The 19,711-nt window shown below is 39.6% G+C and overlaps 2 protein-coding genes across 2 annotated transcripts in view; one reads left to right on the top strand and one right to left on the bottom strand.

Annotated features, from left to right (window-relative positions):
• Positions 1-1,338, top strand: part of LOC141338547 (cytosolic 5'-nucleotidase 3-like) — a 31,797-nt gene extending 30,459 nt beyond the window's left edge. The window contains exons 8-9 of the mRNA XM_073844123.1: positions 687-887; positions 975-1,338. Of these exons, the coding sequence (XP_073700224.1) occupies positions 687-887; positions 975-1,082 (309 nt within the window). The 3' untranslated portion in view covers positions 1,083-1,338. The remainder of the gene's footprint in view (positions 1-686; positions 888-974) is intronic.
• A 1,792-nt stretch (positions 1,339-3,130) lies between these two features.
• Positions 3,131-19,711, bottom strand: part of fkbp10a (FKBP prolyl isomerase 10a) — a 28,021-nt gene continuing 11,440 nt past the window's right edge. Inside the window, exons 5-11 of the mRNA XM_073844154.1 lie at positions 9,594-9,739; positions 7,891-8,080; positions 7,587-7,732; positions 7,083-7,272; positions 6,534-6,676; positions 3,888-4,051; positions 3,131-3,460 (exon numbers count right to left, since the gene is read on the bottom strand). Of these exons, the coding sequence (XP_073700255.1) occupies positions 3,278-3,460; positions 3,888-4,051; positions 6,534-6,676; positions 7,083-7,272; positions 7,587-7,732; positions 7,891-8,080; positions 9,594-9,739 (1,162 nt within the window). The 3' untranslated portion in view covers positions 3,131-3,277. The remainder of the gene's footprint in view (positions 3,461-3,887; positions 4,052-6,533; positions 6,677-7,082; positions 7,273-7,586; positions 7,733-7,890; positions 8,081-9,593; positions 9,740-19,711) is intronic.

Below are 19,711 nucleotides of genomic sequence, written 5' to 3'. Positions count from 1 at the left end.
GAATCGGAATCGGAATCGGAATCGATAAAATTCAAACGATACCCAGCCCTAGTGGTGTATGGCATTATTTTTTGTTTTAAATGGCATTAAAAGGCAATAAATTAGATTTGATACCTGCAGAAACCCATATTTAAACGCATATGTCTTACATCTAAAATAATTTGAGCCATATAAAAAAACGTGTTCACCCAAAAATGAAAATGTGATGTTTATCTGCTTACGACTGGTTTTGTGTTATTTGTGGGTCCCTTGTTGGCCCTGAGCAGTTCAACTGCTTATTTTGTTACAGTTATTGGCATATTTGCATATTCTGCAAGGGATGCACAACTGTATCTGTCAACCACTAGTCACAAGGTTGAATCCAGTTATTCTTTTATGTTCCACTTGAATTCTGAATTGAGTTCTGAAGACCTTTAAATAGCTGTTTAGGTAGCCTCTTTTTGTGCTTGTAACACCTCTTAAGATTCATATTAGACCCATTTTAAATATACATTTTATTCATCTGAGCTTTAAAAAAAACCCTACAATGTACATATTTAATTATCATCACAAATTTGAACTGGAAAGGAACAGTCAGTGTTATCAAACACGTCTTCTACACGTACACAGCTAAAACATTGTGATGTTAATATTCATCAGTGTGACTAACTATACTATATTGTTGGTTTAACTATCGGGCTCTGCAGGGTGTTTTGCGGGCATTTAAAGGAGAGCTGATTCACATCTACAACAAACGGGAAGGAGCTTTGCTCAATACTGAACACTTCAAGGAGCTCCAGAGTCGCGGTAACGTCCTCCTGCTCGGAGACTCTCTTGGTGATCTCAACATGGCCGATGGAGTCGTGAACTTACAAAATGTCCTGAAGATCGGATACCTTAATGATAAGGTAAATACCCCGTAAAAACAGAACAGCACATGAACAGAAAAAGGAGAAAAAAAAACACTCTAATGAATGTCTTTGTTTTTACCTTAGGTGGATGAGAGGAGACAGTCATACTTAAACTCCTATGATATCGTCTTGGAGAAAGATGAAACCATGGATGTTCCTAATGCCATCTTATTATACATAACAGGAAAATGAACTAGACCCCAGATCTCCAAGATGAGGACGGAATTGGTCTTTTTTTTTTTCTTCAGTTGTTTTTCTACTGTTACAACTTCTGCATGTTCATGTTGTGCCATTATCTGAATTGTCTATATTTTTCCATTTGCGCACATTCGAGAAGGACCTCGATGGCACAAAATTGGTGCCAATTTAGATGGCACTGTTAATCAGGGAATATGGTTATATAAAATTTTCTTATACTGATAATAAATAAAAATAATTAAGTATTTTAGTGGAGGTGTCATGTTATTTGTGTATTATGTGAAGGGTAATCTCCTTTGTCTCTACCCTAAACACATTATGTCTTGTTTTAAAATATGAAAAAATAAAATAGAACCAGAAGGTTAAGTGCTAAGAAATTCTTTTTGTATTTTCGTTTCCTTAGTCCAGTTGTTAAACTGATATTTGTCACAGCAATAATTTGTATAATGTATAATTTATAATATTGAGACGAGGATCTATGACTTCTGGAAGCACCTCTTTTAGTAGTTTAGATGGAGTAGAGCAGTGGTTCCCAAATTTCAGTCTGAATATAACGTAAATGATGTCTCTTACTGAAGTATGTAGCAGAAAACCCATGAAAGATTTACATTATTCAAAAAATCCACATCGTTTTATACTTTTTTGGCCTATGGGGGGCCATTATTTCAATGGTGTGAAATGGCTGCACTCAATGATCTACTGCCACTGTTTATATTTTTACTGCCATGTAGCCGAAGAGCAACACAAGAAGTGTTGTAAGTCTTCACTGCTTTTCCTAGCAATAAGAAGAAAAGCAAAGAATGCGAAGAGGCCTGCGGATGGATACAACTTCCTAAAGACCTGCATTCTTTGTTCTCTCCACTTCAGCCCTGATGCTTTTGAGGCTCTTTGTAGACAGCAGCTACTGAAAGAGACAAGAAACGCTAGATGCAATTCTGGCAAGATGTAAAGATCACACTGCAGCCACTGAGGGAGTTTCTCAGCATGGATTTCACTAGATATCCGGGGCGTTTAGCGTTTAGACTTAGATTTGGTTTAAGCCTACACTTACATCCATTACACCTGTAATCTCTTTCTGTACCTGTACAACAGGTAGCACCAGTAGCTCACCAAGCACAACCATTTGACGTCATAATGGCCCCCCCCAAAATATGTATAAAAAGATGTTTTTAAATAATCTATATATTTTTGTTTAGTAACGTAAATCTTTTAACGGGTTTTCCACTACGTATTTTTAGTTAGAGGCATCATTTATGTTATATTAAGCCATACATGTCATACCCAGGGTTACCCTCAGGTCATACGATTAATGACAATAAAACTTGTTGGTGACTTCAACACCGACATGAATAATGAGAATGATACATTAACCTTAGCCTTTATGGGCATTCTCCAACATATTGGGCTCAAACTAAATGCACCAAGTAGTACTCAATTTCATAATTCCACGCTAGATTTACTTTTGTCATTTGGAGTTGATGTCGTAATTATCTTGTCTCTGTTGAGCCTCTTAACTCAACTGTCTTATTTACAAAAAAGCTTTTACCTGTTGTCATGAGACTGGTCTTGATAGATTACATTATTCTGAACGTTGATATCAATAATATCACAACTGACTGATCCTCTGGTCCAAATTTAGCCTCTGATGTGCTTGACCCCTTAAAGGAGCAATAGGAGATCTTAGAAAATGCTAACTTTAGTCTGATAGCACTGAAGCCAACGTCCCACCCTCCCTGAAAATCCTGGTCCAAAGTCACGCCTCCCGAATGCATGGACGCGAACAGACCAGATGACCGGAGACAATAATGGCAATTACGGCTGTATGTTGAGTTATTTTCATGGAACAGTATACTGTATACTGCTATAATGCTTCACACTGACTACTACTTAAATATATCCAAGTTTCATTTCTATAGTATTATTCCTTGAGAAGATATACTAAAATGGTTGCTGAAACCCATCATTCAGTTACATTGATTATTTGATTAATGGACAGAAAAAAGAACACAGAAAGCTCATATATTATAACACATCTTCCAATGTAATCTCTCAATGCAACTGGAAATGTATTTTTTAATAGTGCATTATATGTCATCGGAACATTACCCATTGCTGAACCCATGGATTCCAACATCAAGCTCACATAGTCAGTCAATTAAAAAAAACGTACTCAAAAAACTATGTTGCCCTCATAGCTCTTCATGTTTAGGCACTTCTTCATTTACTGCGCTGCTCAGTTCAACTTCAGTTATCTTGCCATCTGCATTGCGATCTTGCTCCTTGAACATGTTTCTTATGACAATATCACTGTCTATTCCTGGATGGAGTCGGCCCCTGCCTTCAAGCACCTGTAGCTTAATGAATGCTGAAAACTGGAGAAGAAAACAACAAAAAATCAATTGGTAATCAGATGTGACATACAGTACAGGCATATCACAAGTCATACTAGTTATTGTAGGTCTCTAATTTGCAAATAGTATTTGTTTGTTAGGACAGCTTCTGTTTAATTGTATGCTGACTTGAGAAATCATGTTGATTCTTGTGATTCTCCTGACCCACAATGCATGAATGTCTTCACTGCAGCCCAGTGGATTGATCAAAAAATTGTTCATGCGTGTAGCTTTGGGAGAGAAAAACATCTCTCTCTGTATTTTCATTTTTTCACTATTTTCTTACCTGTTACCTTCAGGTAACAGTTAAAAAACAGGACAAAATCAACAAATTTGCTAAATCATTTTTATACACTAAGAAGGAAATAGCTTCATTGACATTAAAAAGCCTGCCAACACAAGACCATACCTCTTCCAGTGGTACCTCCTGGTCGTGGTTCATGTCCATGGCAGGGAACAGTGGCTCAGGACTGTTCTGCAGCCAGATGAACAAAAAGCCCTCAGGAACACCCTTCTGCAGCTGTAGTAATTCCAGCTCAAACATCAACACTGCATTACTGGGTACACCCGACGCTGCAGGAATGCAGAGAGAGAAAGACAGTGGAGATCAGGGAAAACTTGGACATCTAATAGACCAAAACCTAGATCAAATAATACTTTAAAAATTGAAAAGGAATGTTTTTGCAATCAGTTTGCAATCAGAATTTTAAACAGGTAAACTCCTGGAAAGTCCAAGGAAAGTTCTGATGGATGACGACTGTAATTAAGGTAAAGGAGATTACAATGTTGTGCAGGAGTCATACATTAAAGCACGCAAGATTCTAATGTCATTGATGCAACCAAACCGTGTGTGTGTGCTTTTGCACAGTCATTGCTATTATACCATATTTTTGCCCATAGCCTCTTGAGATCAGAGGAGTGCAAATGCACTGCAGTTTTATGAATAATGTTGTTTTTGTGTCACAGAATGTAGTTTTAAGAGATTTTCAGGTGAGAATGTACTTGTTTATAGCTCAAATATGCAGTTTGTTCATAAAGATAATTTCATTTACCACTGACTCTGATGTCTCTGTAGTGGTTAAACATTACATGTAATTAGTTTTGGGTAAATCTAACGGCAGTCTTTGGTCTAATTAATCTAGTATTTGATCCAGAGAAGATAGTTTTGGCAAAATCTCAAGTGTATTCAATGCTGTATATCGGAACGCTGCCTTCATACTTTTCAACTGCATTGCCTAGCAACTTTTTTGATGGCTGTTTTTGTTGTTGTTAATTATTAAATAATATTATTCAATCAATAATGTTTTATATAAATAATATATTTAATAAATAATAGGGCTGGGTATTGTGACCAATTCGGCGATTCGATTCGATTTGATTCTTATTTTTATGGTTTCGATTCAATTCGATTCCGATTTCGATTCGATTCGATATCGATTAGCTATCAATATTTCATTTAAAATGTTAGTTTTGCAGACATGGGATCCATATTTTGATGTAAATGCTGGTAACTGAAACTCTCCTACTTAAGTTTATTACTGAAATACACATCTACATTAATAATAGGGTGCACACAGTTGTTTATTTTAAACAACTTTTATTTTAAATGAACACTGTAACAAGAAGTCATAAATATGTGCATCCATTGTACACCATGTAAACAAACTGCAAAATGCACATTACTGTAAAAAATAAAAAGACTGTAAATGTGCAACAGTGAAATCTATTAAGAACTTCAAAGATGTTTAAGAAATAAAACATTTTTCTAAATTCAAAACGTTCACGAGGCGGGATTCAATCTCGGGGACACCAGAGGCGCAACTGCACTGTATGTTGGTGCCAGTGGCGGCGAAAAATGCAAAGCAGCAGGACTGAAGTATGAAATAACCATATCAGTGAATTTGAGTTTGGCTGTATTATCAGTAAATTAATCATTAAACATTTGTATATTAGCCAAAAAATATTAGCCATTTACTTTAATGTGATTCAGAGGTAAAGGCCATAGTACTAATGTTGTCCACACGAGGGAGCCAAAGGATAGATCTTAGTTTAAGGACCGCAAATAAATTCATTTTCATAAAGTTTAATAAAGCACAATATAGTAAGTGATTGTTATGCAAAAACTTTAAATTCTAAATATTTATAGACCAGTCATTTTTTTAAACCTAATTATAATGGTATTGACAACATATTTGTCAAGTTGTCAGACATAACTAAATGTATATCCAATCAAAGAAGTAACACTATATTATTTATGTATTTTAATATTGTGCATACAATAATACTTAAAGACTTTACTTGGTAAGAGACATGTCCATTGTGTAACTGAATCATCTACACAAGCCATTGTGCTTGGACCCCGACGATCACCTCAAGTTAAACTGCATTGTTTTAGTTACTTTCTGTGTAGTTGCCCACAATGCTTCGGTGACAGTGAAATAACAAATAGGGAAAACAATATTTTTTTTTCTTCTTCTTCATTTGAACGGCTTGTAAAAGTTTTTTTAAAAGATAAAATCAAATTTACTTTCATCTGGGAAAAGATATTGCTTTTATTTGACAGTCGATAGCGGTCCAATCACATGAGGCCAAAATATATAAAAACAATACTGATTGGCTAAGATCTTAAGTGGGAGGGTCTGGGGCGCTGTGCTCTGCGCCCCGAGGAAAATCTGAAACAAGCCAATTAGAGCTCAGCCTCAAGTCATGTGCGTTTAAAAATTTTACAGACCTAATAGACAACCATATACACAAGAATATTATAATACCTGTACGACTATCTACATATTCATGTGCATGTAAACAGACAGTATTTCTCTTAACGTTTGTCTCGCTGTACTGAACTCATCACAATGCATTCTGGGATTACAATTCTAAGTGTAGGATATAAATACGACACTTCCTTGGGTTTCAGCAAATAGCTATTTCAAAAAGCATACTTTTTCTGCAAAACTAGGTTTTGGAATAGTGCAATTACATTGCAATATCATGTCGAAAACGGAATTGACTTTCCTAAAAAGTTGTTGAAGGTTATTTTAATAGTGTGGTTACTGACCTCCGTTGGTGCCATGTGCGAAGTGGGGTGGCACAGTGATCTCTCTCCTCTCTAACACACACATGCCCTGCAAACCTTCATCCAGACCGGCGATCAACTTCCCTTGACCTAACGTGACACGTGGGGGTTCTGGGTAGTCATCTCTGTAAATAATACATTAATAATACTTTTACCAGATCAATATCAATAACTGTACACAACAGCTAATACAATAAAACTGAAAAACAGGTAACATATTCAGATAAAAGTCATTGTAAACAAATGTGTATTGGTTAAATATTGTAGGCTATTAGTTGTACATTATTAATTGTATATTGCATTGTACACTGAGTTAGTTATTGTAAATTTAAATACGTGGTACAAAAGACATAATTCCTTGAAAGAGTGTAAAATTATGATTATCAGCTATTTGATCATCTATGATAATCCTGTTTATACCGAAAGGAGTCATGATGATGAGTTCTGAACCTCAGTTACACTGTGCTTGACCATCAACAGTCATCTTGTTAAATAGATAAATAACCACATGGTGCAAATGAGAGCACTTACGAAGAGTAGAGACGTGTGCCATCCAGCAGAGAGCAGTTGTAGCGGTACATAATCAGGTCATTTGCAGCACTTGTCAGTTTGCAGGCAGCTGGTTTGTAGATCAATTTGATGTCCACTTGGTCTTTGGGGTTGTGAAAATCAATGATATGCAGGTCAAAAATGAGCACGGCGGACCCTGGGATCAGCTCACCTGAGAACGCACAGAGAATAGAATAAGAAAAATACAGCCACAGCCATCTTTAAATCAAAAGTCAAAATTCAGTCATCGATAATGCTAAATAGATTAAACACAGTGAACTATTGCATGTAACATGTGAAATGTCTTTATGCCTACAATGGTAAGTTTTAAGAATTTATATCCAATAGCTGAAAAAGTTATTGAAACTAAACACAAAAACACATTGTGTAACATTTCAGCATGCTTATGTTACATTATGTAAATGATATGGTTCCGGTGTTTTATTTTTTATTTTTTGTCACTTCTAATTTGCTTCTAATAGTCACCTGATCCATTCTCTCCATAGGCCAGATGAGGTGGCACAGTGACTCGTCTCCTCTCACCCATACATACCCCCTGCAGGGCTTTGTCGACGCCAGCGATCACATAGCCCATGCCAATAAACGTGTTGTAAGTGCTGTTTCGGGAATAACTGATGATGTTTAAAAAAAAGTATTAAAGTTAGTAAAGTTTAATATGCACCAACAGTCTTGTGAAATATAAATTATCTGCATTTTGCTAATGGCAGCATTTCAACGCAAACAATACACCTTGTCATATAAAATTCTCTTTTCCAGATGATAGACTGACCTGGAATCGAAAAGAGTGCCATCTTGAAAGGTTCCATTATAATGATAACGTATGAAATCTCCCACCATTGCCCTTCTTCGGCATGGCTGTGGGATCATTTGGACCTCCACATTGACGTCATCCTTCACGTTAAACACATCCACCAGTACCACATCAAAAATTAGAGTTGCATATGGAGGGACCTTTGTACCTAAGGATGAAGTCCCTTTAGACTATGCTTCAAACAGTTCAAAAACTATTACACTTCAAAAATATGATCACACTTTACTTACAGTGCCCTCCACTAATATTGGCACCCTTGGTAAATATGAGCAAAGGTGGATGTGAAAATAAATCTGCATAATTTATCCTTTTGATCCTTCATTCAAAAAATTCACAAAATTCTAACCTGTCTTTGAAGTAAAACAATAGAACCTAGGGTCGAAATCTCATTATGAAATAAATGTTTTTCTCTAGTTCATGTTGGCCACTATTATTGGCACCCAATTATTGCAACATCCTTATCCCAAGATAACAGTTCTGAGTTCTCTCCAACAATGTCTAATGAGTTTGGAAAACACCTGACCAGAGATCAGAGACCATTTCTCCAGAATCTCTCTCTTCCCAGATTCATGTCGGTGCTGCTTCTCTTCAGTTTCTATACAGGGTTCAGGTGAGGGAACTGGGGCGACCATGGTAGCAGCTTCATTCTGTGCTCAGTGACACAATTTTGTGTTGATTTTGGTGTTTGTTTAGGATCATCGTCCTGCTGGAAGATGCAATCATGGCCCATTATAAGATTCCAAACAGAGGCAGTCAGGTTTAGATTTTTTATCTGCTGGTATTTGATAGAATCCATGAAGCCATGTATCTGAACAAGATGTCCAGTTTGTTTTTGGGTGGGCCAGGAGGATCTTTTTCTTGAAATCCTCTGGAACAACATGTGGTGATGCAGGGGCTGTTTGATCGTTTTATTTTAGGCTTTCTGACCCCAAGACTCAACAATTCTCTGCAATTTTCCAACTGTGATCCTTGGAGAGTCTTTGGCCACTCAAACTGTCCTCCTTATGGTGCATTAGGATGACATAGACACGCATCCTCTTCTAGGCAAATTTGTAACATTAGTTGATTGAAACTTCTTAATTATTGCCCTGATGGTGTGAATGGGGATTTCAATGCTTTAGCTCTTTTCTTACAGCCACTTTCTATTTTGTGAAGCTAAACAAACTTGTTCTGCACATCAGAACTACATTCTTTTGTTTTACTTCTTGAGATGGATGATTAAGGGAATTTGGCTTTTGTGTTCCTCATATTTATAATCCTGTGGAACAGAACATCATGACTGGACACTTTTATGTTATATTATAATATAATGGGAATATACTTTAGATATATTTTACTTAGACAAATTTTAGGGGAGCCAATAATTGTGGCCAATGTGAACTAGAGAAAAACATTTATTTCATAATGAGATATCCCCCCATTTTCCATCGTTTTACTTTAATGAAAGGTTAGAAGTTTGTGAATTTTTCGAATGAAAGATCTAAAGGATAAACAATGCAGATTTATTTTCACAGTCACCTTTGCTCATATTTACTAAGGGTGCCGATATTAGTGGAGGGCACTGTAAATATGCATTGTGAGTTTTACAGCTGTAAATATATCATAAGTGAGTAAATATCAATCGATGTCATATAAATCTTGAAAGCAATCAGTAACTATACCATATCCTTTGTCATCATATGCCAGGAATGGTGGGATGATAATTGATCTCCTCTCCCCAACACACATGCCCACAAGGCCTTCCTCCATGCCTTTGATGAGACTGCCCTGCCCCACATATGTGTCGTATGTTGAGTTTCGAAGATGGCTGTAATAATTTACAGGCAAAAATTAAATATTCATCACTACATTGTTTTTTTTTTTTTCAATCTGTCTTTGCTAATAAATACTTTGCTAGTATTTATTTACAGCACTTTGGACAGCTTTAGATGTTTTTAAATGTGCTTTAGTCATTTTAAAGCACATTTGCCTTATCCTTCCATTTAATAATTACATATATACAGTAGTCCCAAAAAATATTTGGTCTCTGGGGGGGGGGGGGGGGGGGGGCTCGTTCTTCGTACGTCGCTAACTCAGTTAGCTGGATTTGATTGTTGACGATTTTGCGTGATCTTGGATCGCTCGGTTCTTCAAAGCTCATCTGGGACTTGCTGTCATAGCAACAGTTGCGCAAGCTAAACCTTGCTCTGGAGCAGGTTTATTTCATGTAAACAGGATTCAGGCTGCGCTCCTGGCGGGTTATGATTGGTTGAAATGGCGAGGTCACATCTGATTGGTTAAAGAGCACGACTGACGCGGACTGACTCACGTGGGAAAAGAAAAGTATTATAAGTAAAGTAAATTAATTATTTTATTCACCAAGGATGTATTAAGTTAATAATTAACAATTTATTAAAAGTTAATAATAAATAATTTACATTGTTTTATATATATATATATATATATATATTAGTGGTGGGCCGTTATCGGCGTTAACGTGCTGCGTTAACGTGAGACTCATATCGCGCGATAAAAAAAATATCGCCGTTAATCTATTCACAAAGTTGGGTTGGGAGCTGGGTCTAAACTACGCAAGATATGATGACTTTCACCTTGATATTTTAGCGCGGATGACGTATATCTAGTTGAATTGCACTGTAGGAGGCGAGAACAAGTCTTCAACTTCTGTGAAATTACCACATCAAATGAGACGCGCAGACATGGATGCAGCTATGAAGCCGCTTCAGGGCAGGTGCGTGCGTTGCTAGACCCTTTTTACTGGGGCACGTGCCCCAGTGAAAATCTGCTGTGGCCCAGTAAAATCTCAAGTTTGAGTTATAATTTACTTTGATAATCCCGAAATAAAGACATTAAACTATATGCAACAACTGAATTGACGCTTCTAAAAGCAACGCAGTTTATTGGAAGACTATGCACGCAGATAGGCTATCCATACCCGCGCGCCTGTGTATTTTACGGGAACGCGCACGTCGTACAGCCTTTTGCGCAGAAGTACTTCTTGGTTACACAAGTTTGTATAGTTAATTGTGTTGTAAATGCAATTGTCAAGCAGTTTGTAATGCATTTTGGAAACAGGAGATGAGCGCCTGGTCTAATGCGCCACCTGGCTTGAGAAACCCGTTCTCAAAGACTTACTTTTAGTCATTATTTGGGTAGCACACATATTCTGAATGCCTTCAGCAGAATTTAAATTAGCCATTTTAATCTAGATTAATCTAGATTAATTTCAAGATTTAATCTAGATTAATCTAGATTAAAAAAAATTAATCTATGCCCACCCCTAATATATATATATATATATATATAAAATCACAGGTTCCAAAAAATATTTGTCAGCACAACTGTTACTATTATCCAACGTTGATCATTCTAATAATAAATCAGTATATTAGAATGATTTCTGAGGATCATGTGACACTTAAGACTGGAGTAACAGCTGATAAAAATTCAGCTTTTCATCACAGGAATAAATTCTATTTTAAAGTATGTTAAAATATATATTTAAAAAAAACATTATTTTATATTGTAAAAACATTTTGCAATATTACTGTTTTTTCTGTATTTTTAATCAAATAAATGCAGCCTTGATGAGCATAAGAGACTTCTTTAAAGACTATTACAAGTCTTACTGACCCCAAACTTTTGAACGGTAGTGTATAAAAAAATAAAAATAAAAATAAAATAACATATCAAGGAAAAAACATGTAACATGGGCAGCATTAACGCATTTAATTTGTTCACTACTTTTTGCCAGCCCTCTCTCCTTGCTTTTCCAGCCTTTGCAGTTTTCCCTTGCGTTTTAAACTTATTATTATTATTATAAATTAAACTCTGAAACTCCTGAAATCCCTCAAACAAGAGTTCTTGCTCTGCTGCAGAAAAATACTGAGCGCGCTCCTTCGCCATGTTCGCCGACCAATCAAAGAGTTGCCCATCAATGTTTCTACTATCGATACGTAGCCCCTTTTAAGCCACCCAGTGATCTCAGATTACTTCATCCAGCTATACTGATCATCAACAACAGGTGCGTTCGGAGAACCGGAATAGCGAGCTCATAGTTAGCGCGATGATTTGATCTTGGATGTGTCATTTGATCTTGGATGTAGTAAGCGAGGTACGAAGAACGGACCCCAGAGCTGTTTTAGACAAGGTAAAAGGGTATTATTTTACGCTTCATTTGAGAAATTTTAACCAAAGTATGTTATAGACCTTTCATGGAGACCCTAAATAATTATACCAACTTGAGGAAAGTGGCCATCTGATGTCCTCTTTCAATATCAAACAAATGACATAGTTTTTAAAGAATATATTTATTTACACATAACAAAAAGGGTTTCAAAATATGAAAAATTAAATACACTGCTCAGAAAATTAAGGGAACACTTCATCATCACGGTATAATACCAAGTCAATTCAAATGTAGGGATATCAACTTTGTCCAGTTAGGAAGCACAAATGATTGTGAATCAGAAGTTGTTTTCTAGTTTTGTGTTTTGTTAGGGTCTTTCTCGAGGCAGTAGCCCAATCAGCTACACAGGTTGTCCTCCACAATGGGACATCCATACGTGCTGTTGCAAGGTGGTATAATGTGTCTCCCAGCACAGTCTCGAGAGCATGGTGGAGATAACAGGCCATTACACAAGGAGAGCTGGGCAGGACTGTAAATGGGCTACAACCAATGTCCCTTTAAGGCAAGTAATTTCACTCCGTGGCCATCTTTGAAATGCCTCTGGGGCATCTCCTATCTCTTTGAATGGGGAAACATGCAATTCTCCAAAACTTACATTTTTTTCACCAAGCTTAAATTTCATATTTAAAATCACCAATGAAATCTGACAACAGCTATATATAATAAAAATTGTTTATTTTGCTCAAATAGTGTTAAAAATTGTTTGTTTTTCAGCCAGTGCACATGAGCATTCCTAAGCTCACATCTCAGAATGCTGACAGATTCTTTACTGATTAGCGATTGGCTCCTTTATTCTGAAGGCAGGGCCTTCTGCGATGGAGAATTGAACATTGCATTTTACCTATTTAAAACTATATGAGTGACACATCTTCTTTATTTCTTATTCTTTGGCTACAACCCAGCAGCAGGCCTGGTATCTGCTCCATTGTGCAACGAGGAACAAAAAAAGAACTGCAACAGACCTACAAAATGACCTCCAGCAGGCTACTGATATGCATGTTTCTGAACAAACTCCATTTCACTCTTACAGATAATAAACTGAGCAGAAGGTTGTGCGTATTTGGCGTGCTGTCCGGGAGAGGGCCTCGAGCTTGGTAGTCATTCCCGAGCCCAGGGCTCTCCCCCACCCAGGGGGAGGGGTCCGAGCTCAGCACTGGCCCGAACCCTATAAGCGCTCCCGCCTATGGGCTGAAGGTGAGGAGACAGGGTGGAGGAGGGCCGTTGACAAGACAAGAGATGATGAAGGTAGGATTGTTGTGGTATTTATAGGGATTTTTCCAGCGCTGATTGGATAGGGAGAGTGATTGCTAAGTGTGAATTGGCCGTGTTAATTATCTGTGTGAGCTCCTCACAAAATTTGTTAATAAAACTAAGTGGGGACACAAGGACTTCTGAATGTCTGGCTTCATGTGGCCAGAGTGTGTAGGCAGTTTCTGGATGTCAAAGGCATTGATGCCATATACTGGTCCTCGTGTTCCCTAGACCTGAATCCAACTGAGAACCTCTGGGACGTTATGTATCAAAGCATCCAAAGCCATCAAGTAGCACTGTACACTATCCACCATCTCATGACGAGCATGCTGTAGAGCGCATACAGGCATATGGGGACCATATACTAACTGATTACCGACACTATCAGTTGCTTTGATAAAATTCATTGATGAGTGTGCAATTTTAGTTTTATACTTTGATTTTCAGTGTGACTTTGAATCCAGCCTTCCTTGGGTTGATGATTTTGCTTTCCACTGACCATTGTCACATCATTTTGTTCTCAACAAAATACATAAGTGAAGTTCCCTTCCGAGGGAACTCTCACCGCGTCCCTAGGGGGAACGCCGCAGCGTGACTCGTATCTGAAGAATGCATATAGAAAAACTACATGAAATGGCCGGCGACAGCGTATGACGTCACCGCGACGTGCACGTGCACATATGCTGCTGCATATGCTTTGCCATTCAACCTTGTGAGAATCCCTCCTCTGGACCCTCTCTCTGTGGACTACCAGAGCTGAGGGGTGAGTTTATCAGCTGAAGCGATCAGCACCGCATGAGTTCTTGTCTCCGTGGAGCAATTTCTCAGGTATCTGGAAGTTTATATCCTGTTGAGACAGGAACATAATTTCCTTGGTGCTCTATCTATTGCACAGCAGTAATGACTTCATGAACTATTTTACTACCAAGATAGATACTATTAGAGATAAAATTGTAACTATGCAGCCATCCGCTACAGTATCACATCAGATATGCTATAAATCTCCTGAGGAACAATTCCATGCATTTTCAACTATAGGAGAAACATACCAATTTGAAAAACTAACAGAATGCATAGTTGAAATAAAAAAATTGGATGGCAAGAAATTTTTTACTGCAAAATTCTGAAAAAACAGAGGTGTTAATTATTGGACCTAAAACCTCCGCAGGTTATAACCTAAAACACAGTCTAATACTCAATGACTGCTCTGTCAATTCGTCGTCATCAGTCAGTAACCTAAGTGTGCTATTCGATAGCAATCTTTCCTTCGAAAGCCACATTTCTAGCATTTGATAAACCGCATTTTTTCATCTAAAAAATATATCGAAATTACGACCTATGCTCACAATGTCAAATGCAGAAACGTTAATCCATGCGTTCATGACTTCAAGGATAGATTATTGTAATGCTTTATTGGGTGGTTGTTCTGCATGCTTAATAAACAAACTCCAGCTGGTCCAAAATGCAGCAGCTAGAGTTCTTACTAGAACCAGAAAGTATGACCATATGGCCGTGGCCAGCTATGAGGTCACCGAGGTCCGGACCTTGGTCATTTTTTTTTTCAAAAATAAAATGTTAAGCTCTCTGAATGATTATTTAGCCGTTTAAACCACCTCATATCACATGAGTGTTTGCAATTCATGTTGCTGCGAGAAGCTAAACGCAGTGAACGGGGCTTGAGAGCGCGTTGAGTGAGAGCGCGGGTTTGTTCCGTTTGTTGCCAGATCCACCTATTATATGTGTTTTTTGACTCGTTTTTCCAACTAGTGTGACACTTTGGGACGTGTATAAAGTGGAAAGTTGAACGTTAGTGTTAGTGATATATTAATCTTATTTACAAAACACAATCTTTGAACTTATTTCGGATATCTTTTTCTTTCTTTTTGTAATTGCTTGTTTTTCCGTAGCAAAATCTGGCAACATTGTACATTCATAAAAAAGCTTATAGACAATCTGTAACTTAATTGCTGACAGGAAGATGGCACAATCGGTAAGACAAACAGTGTTCATTGTTAATATCTGAAATAAATGTATAACACTATCAAAAACAATAGCATACCAATCTGTTTGTTAAAGAATGAAATAGGCTACTATGCCAAATAACGTTAACGCTACTGGCCAGCAGGAAGACGTCTCATGCTCTTTAGTTAACCTTAAGTCGTCAAAAAACATTAATCAAAGAAGTGTTTCTCAACTTTTGGGTCGCAAAAACGTTTGGAGTGGGTCGAGTGTGCAGTCAGACGCTAGACTATTATTTTGAAAGATGTGAAATTCTAAAATAATTTTTTATAACTTCTTATAAAATAAAAATTGCCTCACCTATAAAAAAAAAGAAAAAAAAACAACAACTTTCCAGTCCTGTCAGTCATACTGTGCTCGTTGCGCGCACTCTTCAATTACACGCGCAAATTTACCATGGTAACAGACCTTATTAGTGCTTTTGTGGGTGTTATTGTAGCACAATTCTTAACACCTTACTTCGGACCTCACTAATTTTCGAACCCTGGTTACGGCCTTGACCATATTAGCCTGGTTCTGTCAACACTGCACTGGCTCCCTATTAAACATCGTATAGATTTCAAAATCTTGCTAATTATTTATAAAGCCCTCAGTGGTTTAGCTCCTCAGTACTTGAGCGAGCTCTTATCATATTATAGTCCCTCACGTCCGCTGCATTCTCAAAATTCCGGCAATTTGATAGTACCTAGAATATCAAAATCAACTGCGGGCGGCAGATCTTTTTCACATTTAGCGCCCAAACTCTGGAACAATCTACCTAACACTGTTCGGGAGGCAGACACACTCTGTCAGTTTAAATCTAGATTAAAGACCCATCTCTTTAACCTGGCCTACACTTAATACATTTCATAATCCAAATCCGTTAAAGGATTGTTAGGCTGCATTATTTAGGTCAACCGGAACCAGGGACACTTCCTATAACACCTGATGCATCAGAAGAAGAATGGCATCTACGCTAATATTAGTATCTTTCCTTCTTATTCTGAGGTCACCGTAGCCACCTGTATCCGGATCAGACGGTCACTGCAGTCTCCCGGATCTAGTCCATGCCCATCAGCACCCAGAGATATACTCTACAGCCCTGAATGTCAGCAGAGACCACATCAACTAGATGAGCCCCAGAGACAGATTATCAGTGAAGACCTCATCACCTAGACGGCCATCGACGCAAGACAGCGAAAACCACATGAGTCCTCTCCAATCTGATTTTGTGGCAACTTGGAACTCTTGCATCTACATTAATATTAGTCTGTTTGTTTCTTATTCCCAGGTCACCATAGCCACCAGATCCAGTCCGTATCCAGATCAGATGGTCACTGCAGTCCCCCGGATCCAGTCCAAACCTAGAGCAGATGGTGGATCAACACCTACAGCCGAATGTCAGCGGATACCGTGTCAACTAGATGAGCCCCAGAGACAGATCATCAAGAAAGAACTCCAATCCCAAACGGCAACCGGCACAAGGCCATGGGAACCAGATGAGTCCTCCCCAATTTGACTTTGAGGCAATATGGAACTTTTGCATTATTATTGACATTTTACTTTATTATTTTAATACTGTAAGGTTGCTTTGACACAACTTGTATTGTAAACAGCGCTGTATAAATAATCTTGACTGACTGACTGACAATCGATCCCCCTGAGGGCAGGGCCGGTCCGATCTAAGTAGTACTCCCTTTACCGTGGAAAAGGTTCTATTCAGAGTACCGCTCTCGCTGACAAAGCCAGGTTTTCCTCCCGGTCATCTGGGTTAGAAGCCTGTCCTCCCTTTTCAGGTTGATTCTCGCTCTTCAGGCCTCACGCACGAGCTGGGCTCTCCCCTTTCTGAGGAAAGGGTTCGTACTGAGCGCCCCCTCGGCTGGATGGGCATTCCTCCCTGGCCTTCAGGGTTAGGAGTCTGTCCTCATGACTAACCAGGAGCTCCCTTCTCAGGACCTTGAGGTAACTTTGGTAGCTCCCTTTTCCGCCGAAACGGTCCTCTCAGAGCTCTTCGACAGCAGCAGCTCACCTTAATTCAAGGTTCGTCACTGTCGTATGGACAAATTCCCCTTTGGTTGGGTAGAGTCTGTCACCAGGCTTCCTGAGTCAAGTATGATTGCTCCCCTTTGAGAAGGGTTCCACTTAAGAGCACTGCTCCTGGCAGGAGGAGTAAGCTCCCCTTCTGAAGAAGGGTGAAATCTGAGCGTTGCCTCCTGGCAGGCGGGTTTTCCTCTCTGTTATCAGGGTTATAAGCTCCCCTTCAGGCTTCATGACTAACTAGGAGCTCTCCCTTTTCAAGGCCTCGAGATGACTTTGGCTGCTCCCCTTTCTGCGGAAAGGGTCCTACTAGAGCACCACCTTCTGGCGGGTGTTGGTATTCCTCCCTGTTTCTCAGGGTTTTGGAGCCTGCCCTTGACGTTGCTAGAAGCAAGGGCTTCTTACGTAGAAGTCTCTTCAGGCTGTTGGCAGCTCACCTTATTCAAGGTTTCTTCAAAGCAGCACCACTGCCGCATGGTCAATTTCTCCCTTTGACAAAGGGAAGAAATAGTCACTACCTTCTCTCAGGCTTCCTGATTTGAGCACGTTTGCTCCCCTTCGCGAGGGGTCCCATTTTAGAGCACGGCTCCTAGTGGGATGAGTATGCTCCCCTTCTAAGGAAGGGTAATTTCTGAGCACCACCTTCTCCTAGTAAGCATCCATGTGGACTGGGTTTAGTATGCTCCCCTTTACACTAAAGGGTCCCTTCAGAGCGTTGCCCTTTTAAGGACGGATGTTCCTCCCTGCAAGTCGGGGTTAGGGGTCTGTCCGCTGTCTGCGTCCACTATCATGATGGTCAGTAGCTCCAAGATTTCATCAGTCGACTAACAGTTTGCGGACTGTCTGTCCTGAATGGGATGTAGCATTGCTCTCCTCTCTAATACAGGGAGGGCTCCTCCCCTATTTAAATGCTTGTCATCTCTGACAAACCTGGAGCTTTAACAGTGAAACCCCCCCAAAAGGGGGAAAACACAGTCTCTAAATCCCATTTTCTAGGGTAGTGTCCCACGCTAAACCCTGGGCACTTTCTGAAATCTACAATAGCGGTAAGTGCGCACGCAATCCCTGTGCACTTCCTAAAATCCACATAAGGAAAGGAAGGAAAGCAGGTGAAGTAAGGCCAAGTATGGTGTCCCATACTAGGAATTTGTGCTCTGCATTTAACCCATCCAAGTGCACACACACAGTAGTGAGTACACACACACCGTGAACACACACCCGGAGCAGTGGGCAGCCATTGCTGCGGCGTCTGGGGAGCAGTTGGGGGTACGGTGCCTTGCTCAAGGGACTCACCTCAGTCGTGGTATTGAGGGTGAAGAGAGTGCTGGTTATTCACTCCCCCCACCTACAATCCCTGCCGGACCTGAGACTCGAAGACAAGTCTGACTCTCTAACCATTAGGCCACGGCTGCCCACGTGGTAAGTTCCCACCAAGTTTCTGGGTTCTTCTCTAAAATCCTATACGGTATGGGTTACGCGGTCCTCGTTCCCATTTTTTGAGTTGGTTTTAAAACCCCGGTCTCCCTGGGCCCAACTCCACTCGATATCACCTTAGATATCTCCTGACCATCTGTTATCCAGGGTGTGTTATCTGACGGTAACCCCTGCTAGAACGGTCTCAGTCTTAGGACAGGCCTGTTAGTTGCTATTTCTGAGTCAGTTCACTGAGGGAACTAGACTCAGTAGTACTGGCAGTTCCTGTTCTAGTTAAGTCTAAGTATTAACTTAGCCGTTCCTCCGAAGGAATCTCCTATTCCAACCTGAGCTGTGCTCTGGGTCCTTTGACCCATCCAGGTAAGTGAGTAACAGTTCAGGCTTTGGCCAGGGAGGATACGTTTTGACAGCTGTCACTTCGTCCTATAGGGGTAATTCTTTACAGAATTTACACTAACTGCTTGCTACTATGCACTCCCCTCAGCATTGAGACGTGGGTATAACCGTTCCCCCAATAGCGACCCCTAGGGGACACGGTGAGAGTTCCCTCAGAAGGGAACGTCTCTAGGTTACGTATGTAACCATGGTTCCCTGAGAAGGGAACAAGACACCGCGTCCCCTACGCTTCCTACCATGCTTTGGACCAAGCTTCAGACGATAAAGCGGATGTGTGTTTACATCGGCGACTCTTTATACTGTGTCACCCGGTAGTGACGCACCAGCAGCGACGTGCGTGCCGCGGTGACGTCATACGCTGTCGCCAACCATTTCATGTAGTTTTTCTATATGCATTCTTCAGACATGAGTCACGCTGCGGCGTTCCCCAATAGCGACCCCGAGGGGACGCGGTGAGAGTTCCCTTCTCAGGGA

Source organism: Garra rufa, chromosome 7 (genome assembly GCF_049309525.1).
Source record: "Garra rufa chromosome 7, GarRuf1.0, whole genome shotgun sequence".
NCBI classification, from domain to species: Eukaryota; Metazoa; Chordata; class Actinopteri; order Cypriniformes; family Cyprinidae; genus Garra; species Garra rufa.
The sequence above is the reverse complement of the archived record's forward strand: the minus strand, read 5'-3'. Positions and strand labels throughout refer to the sequence as shown.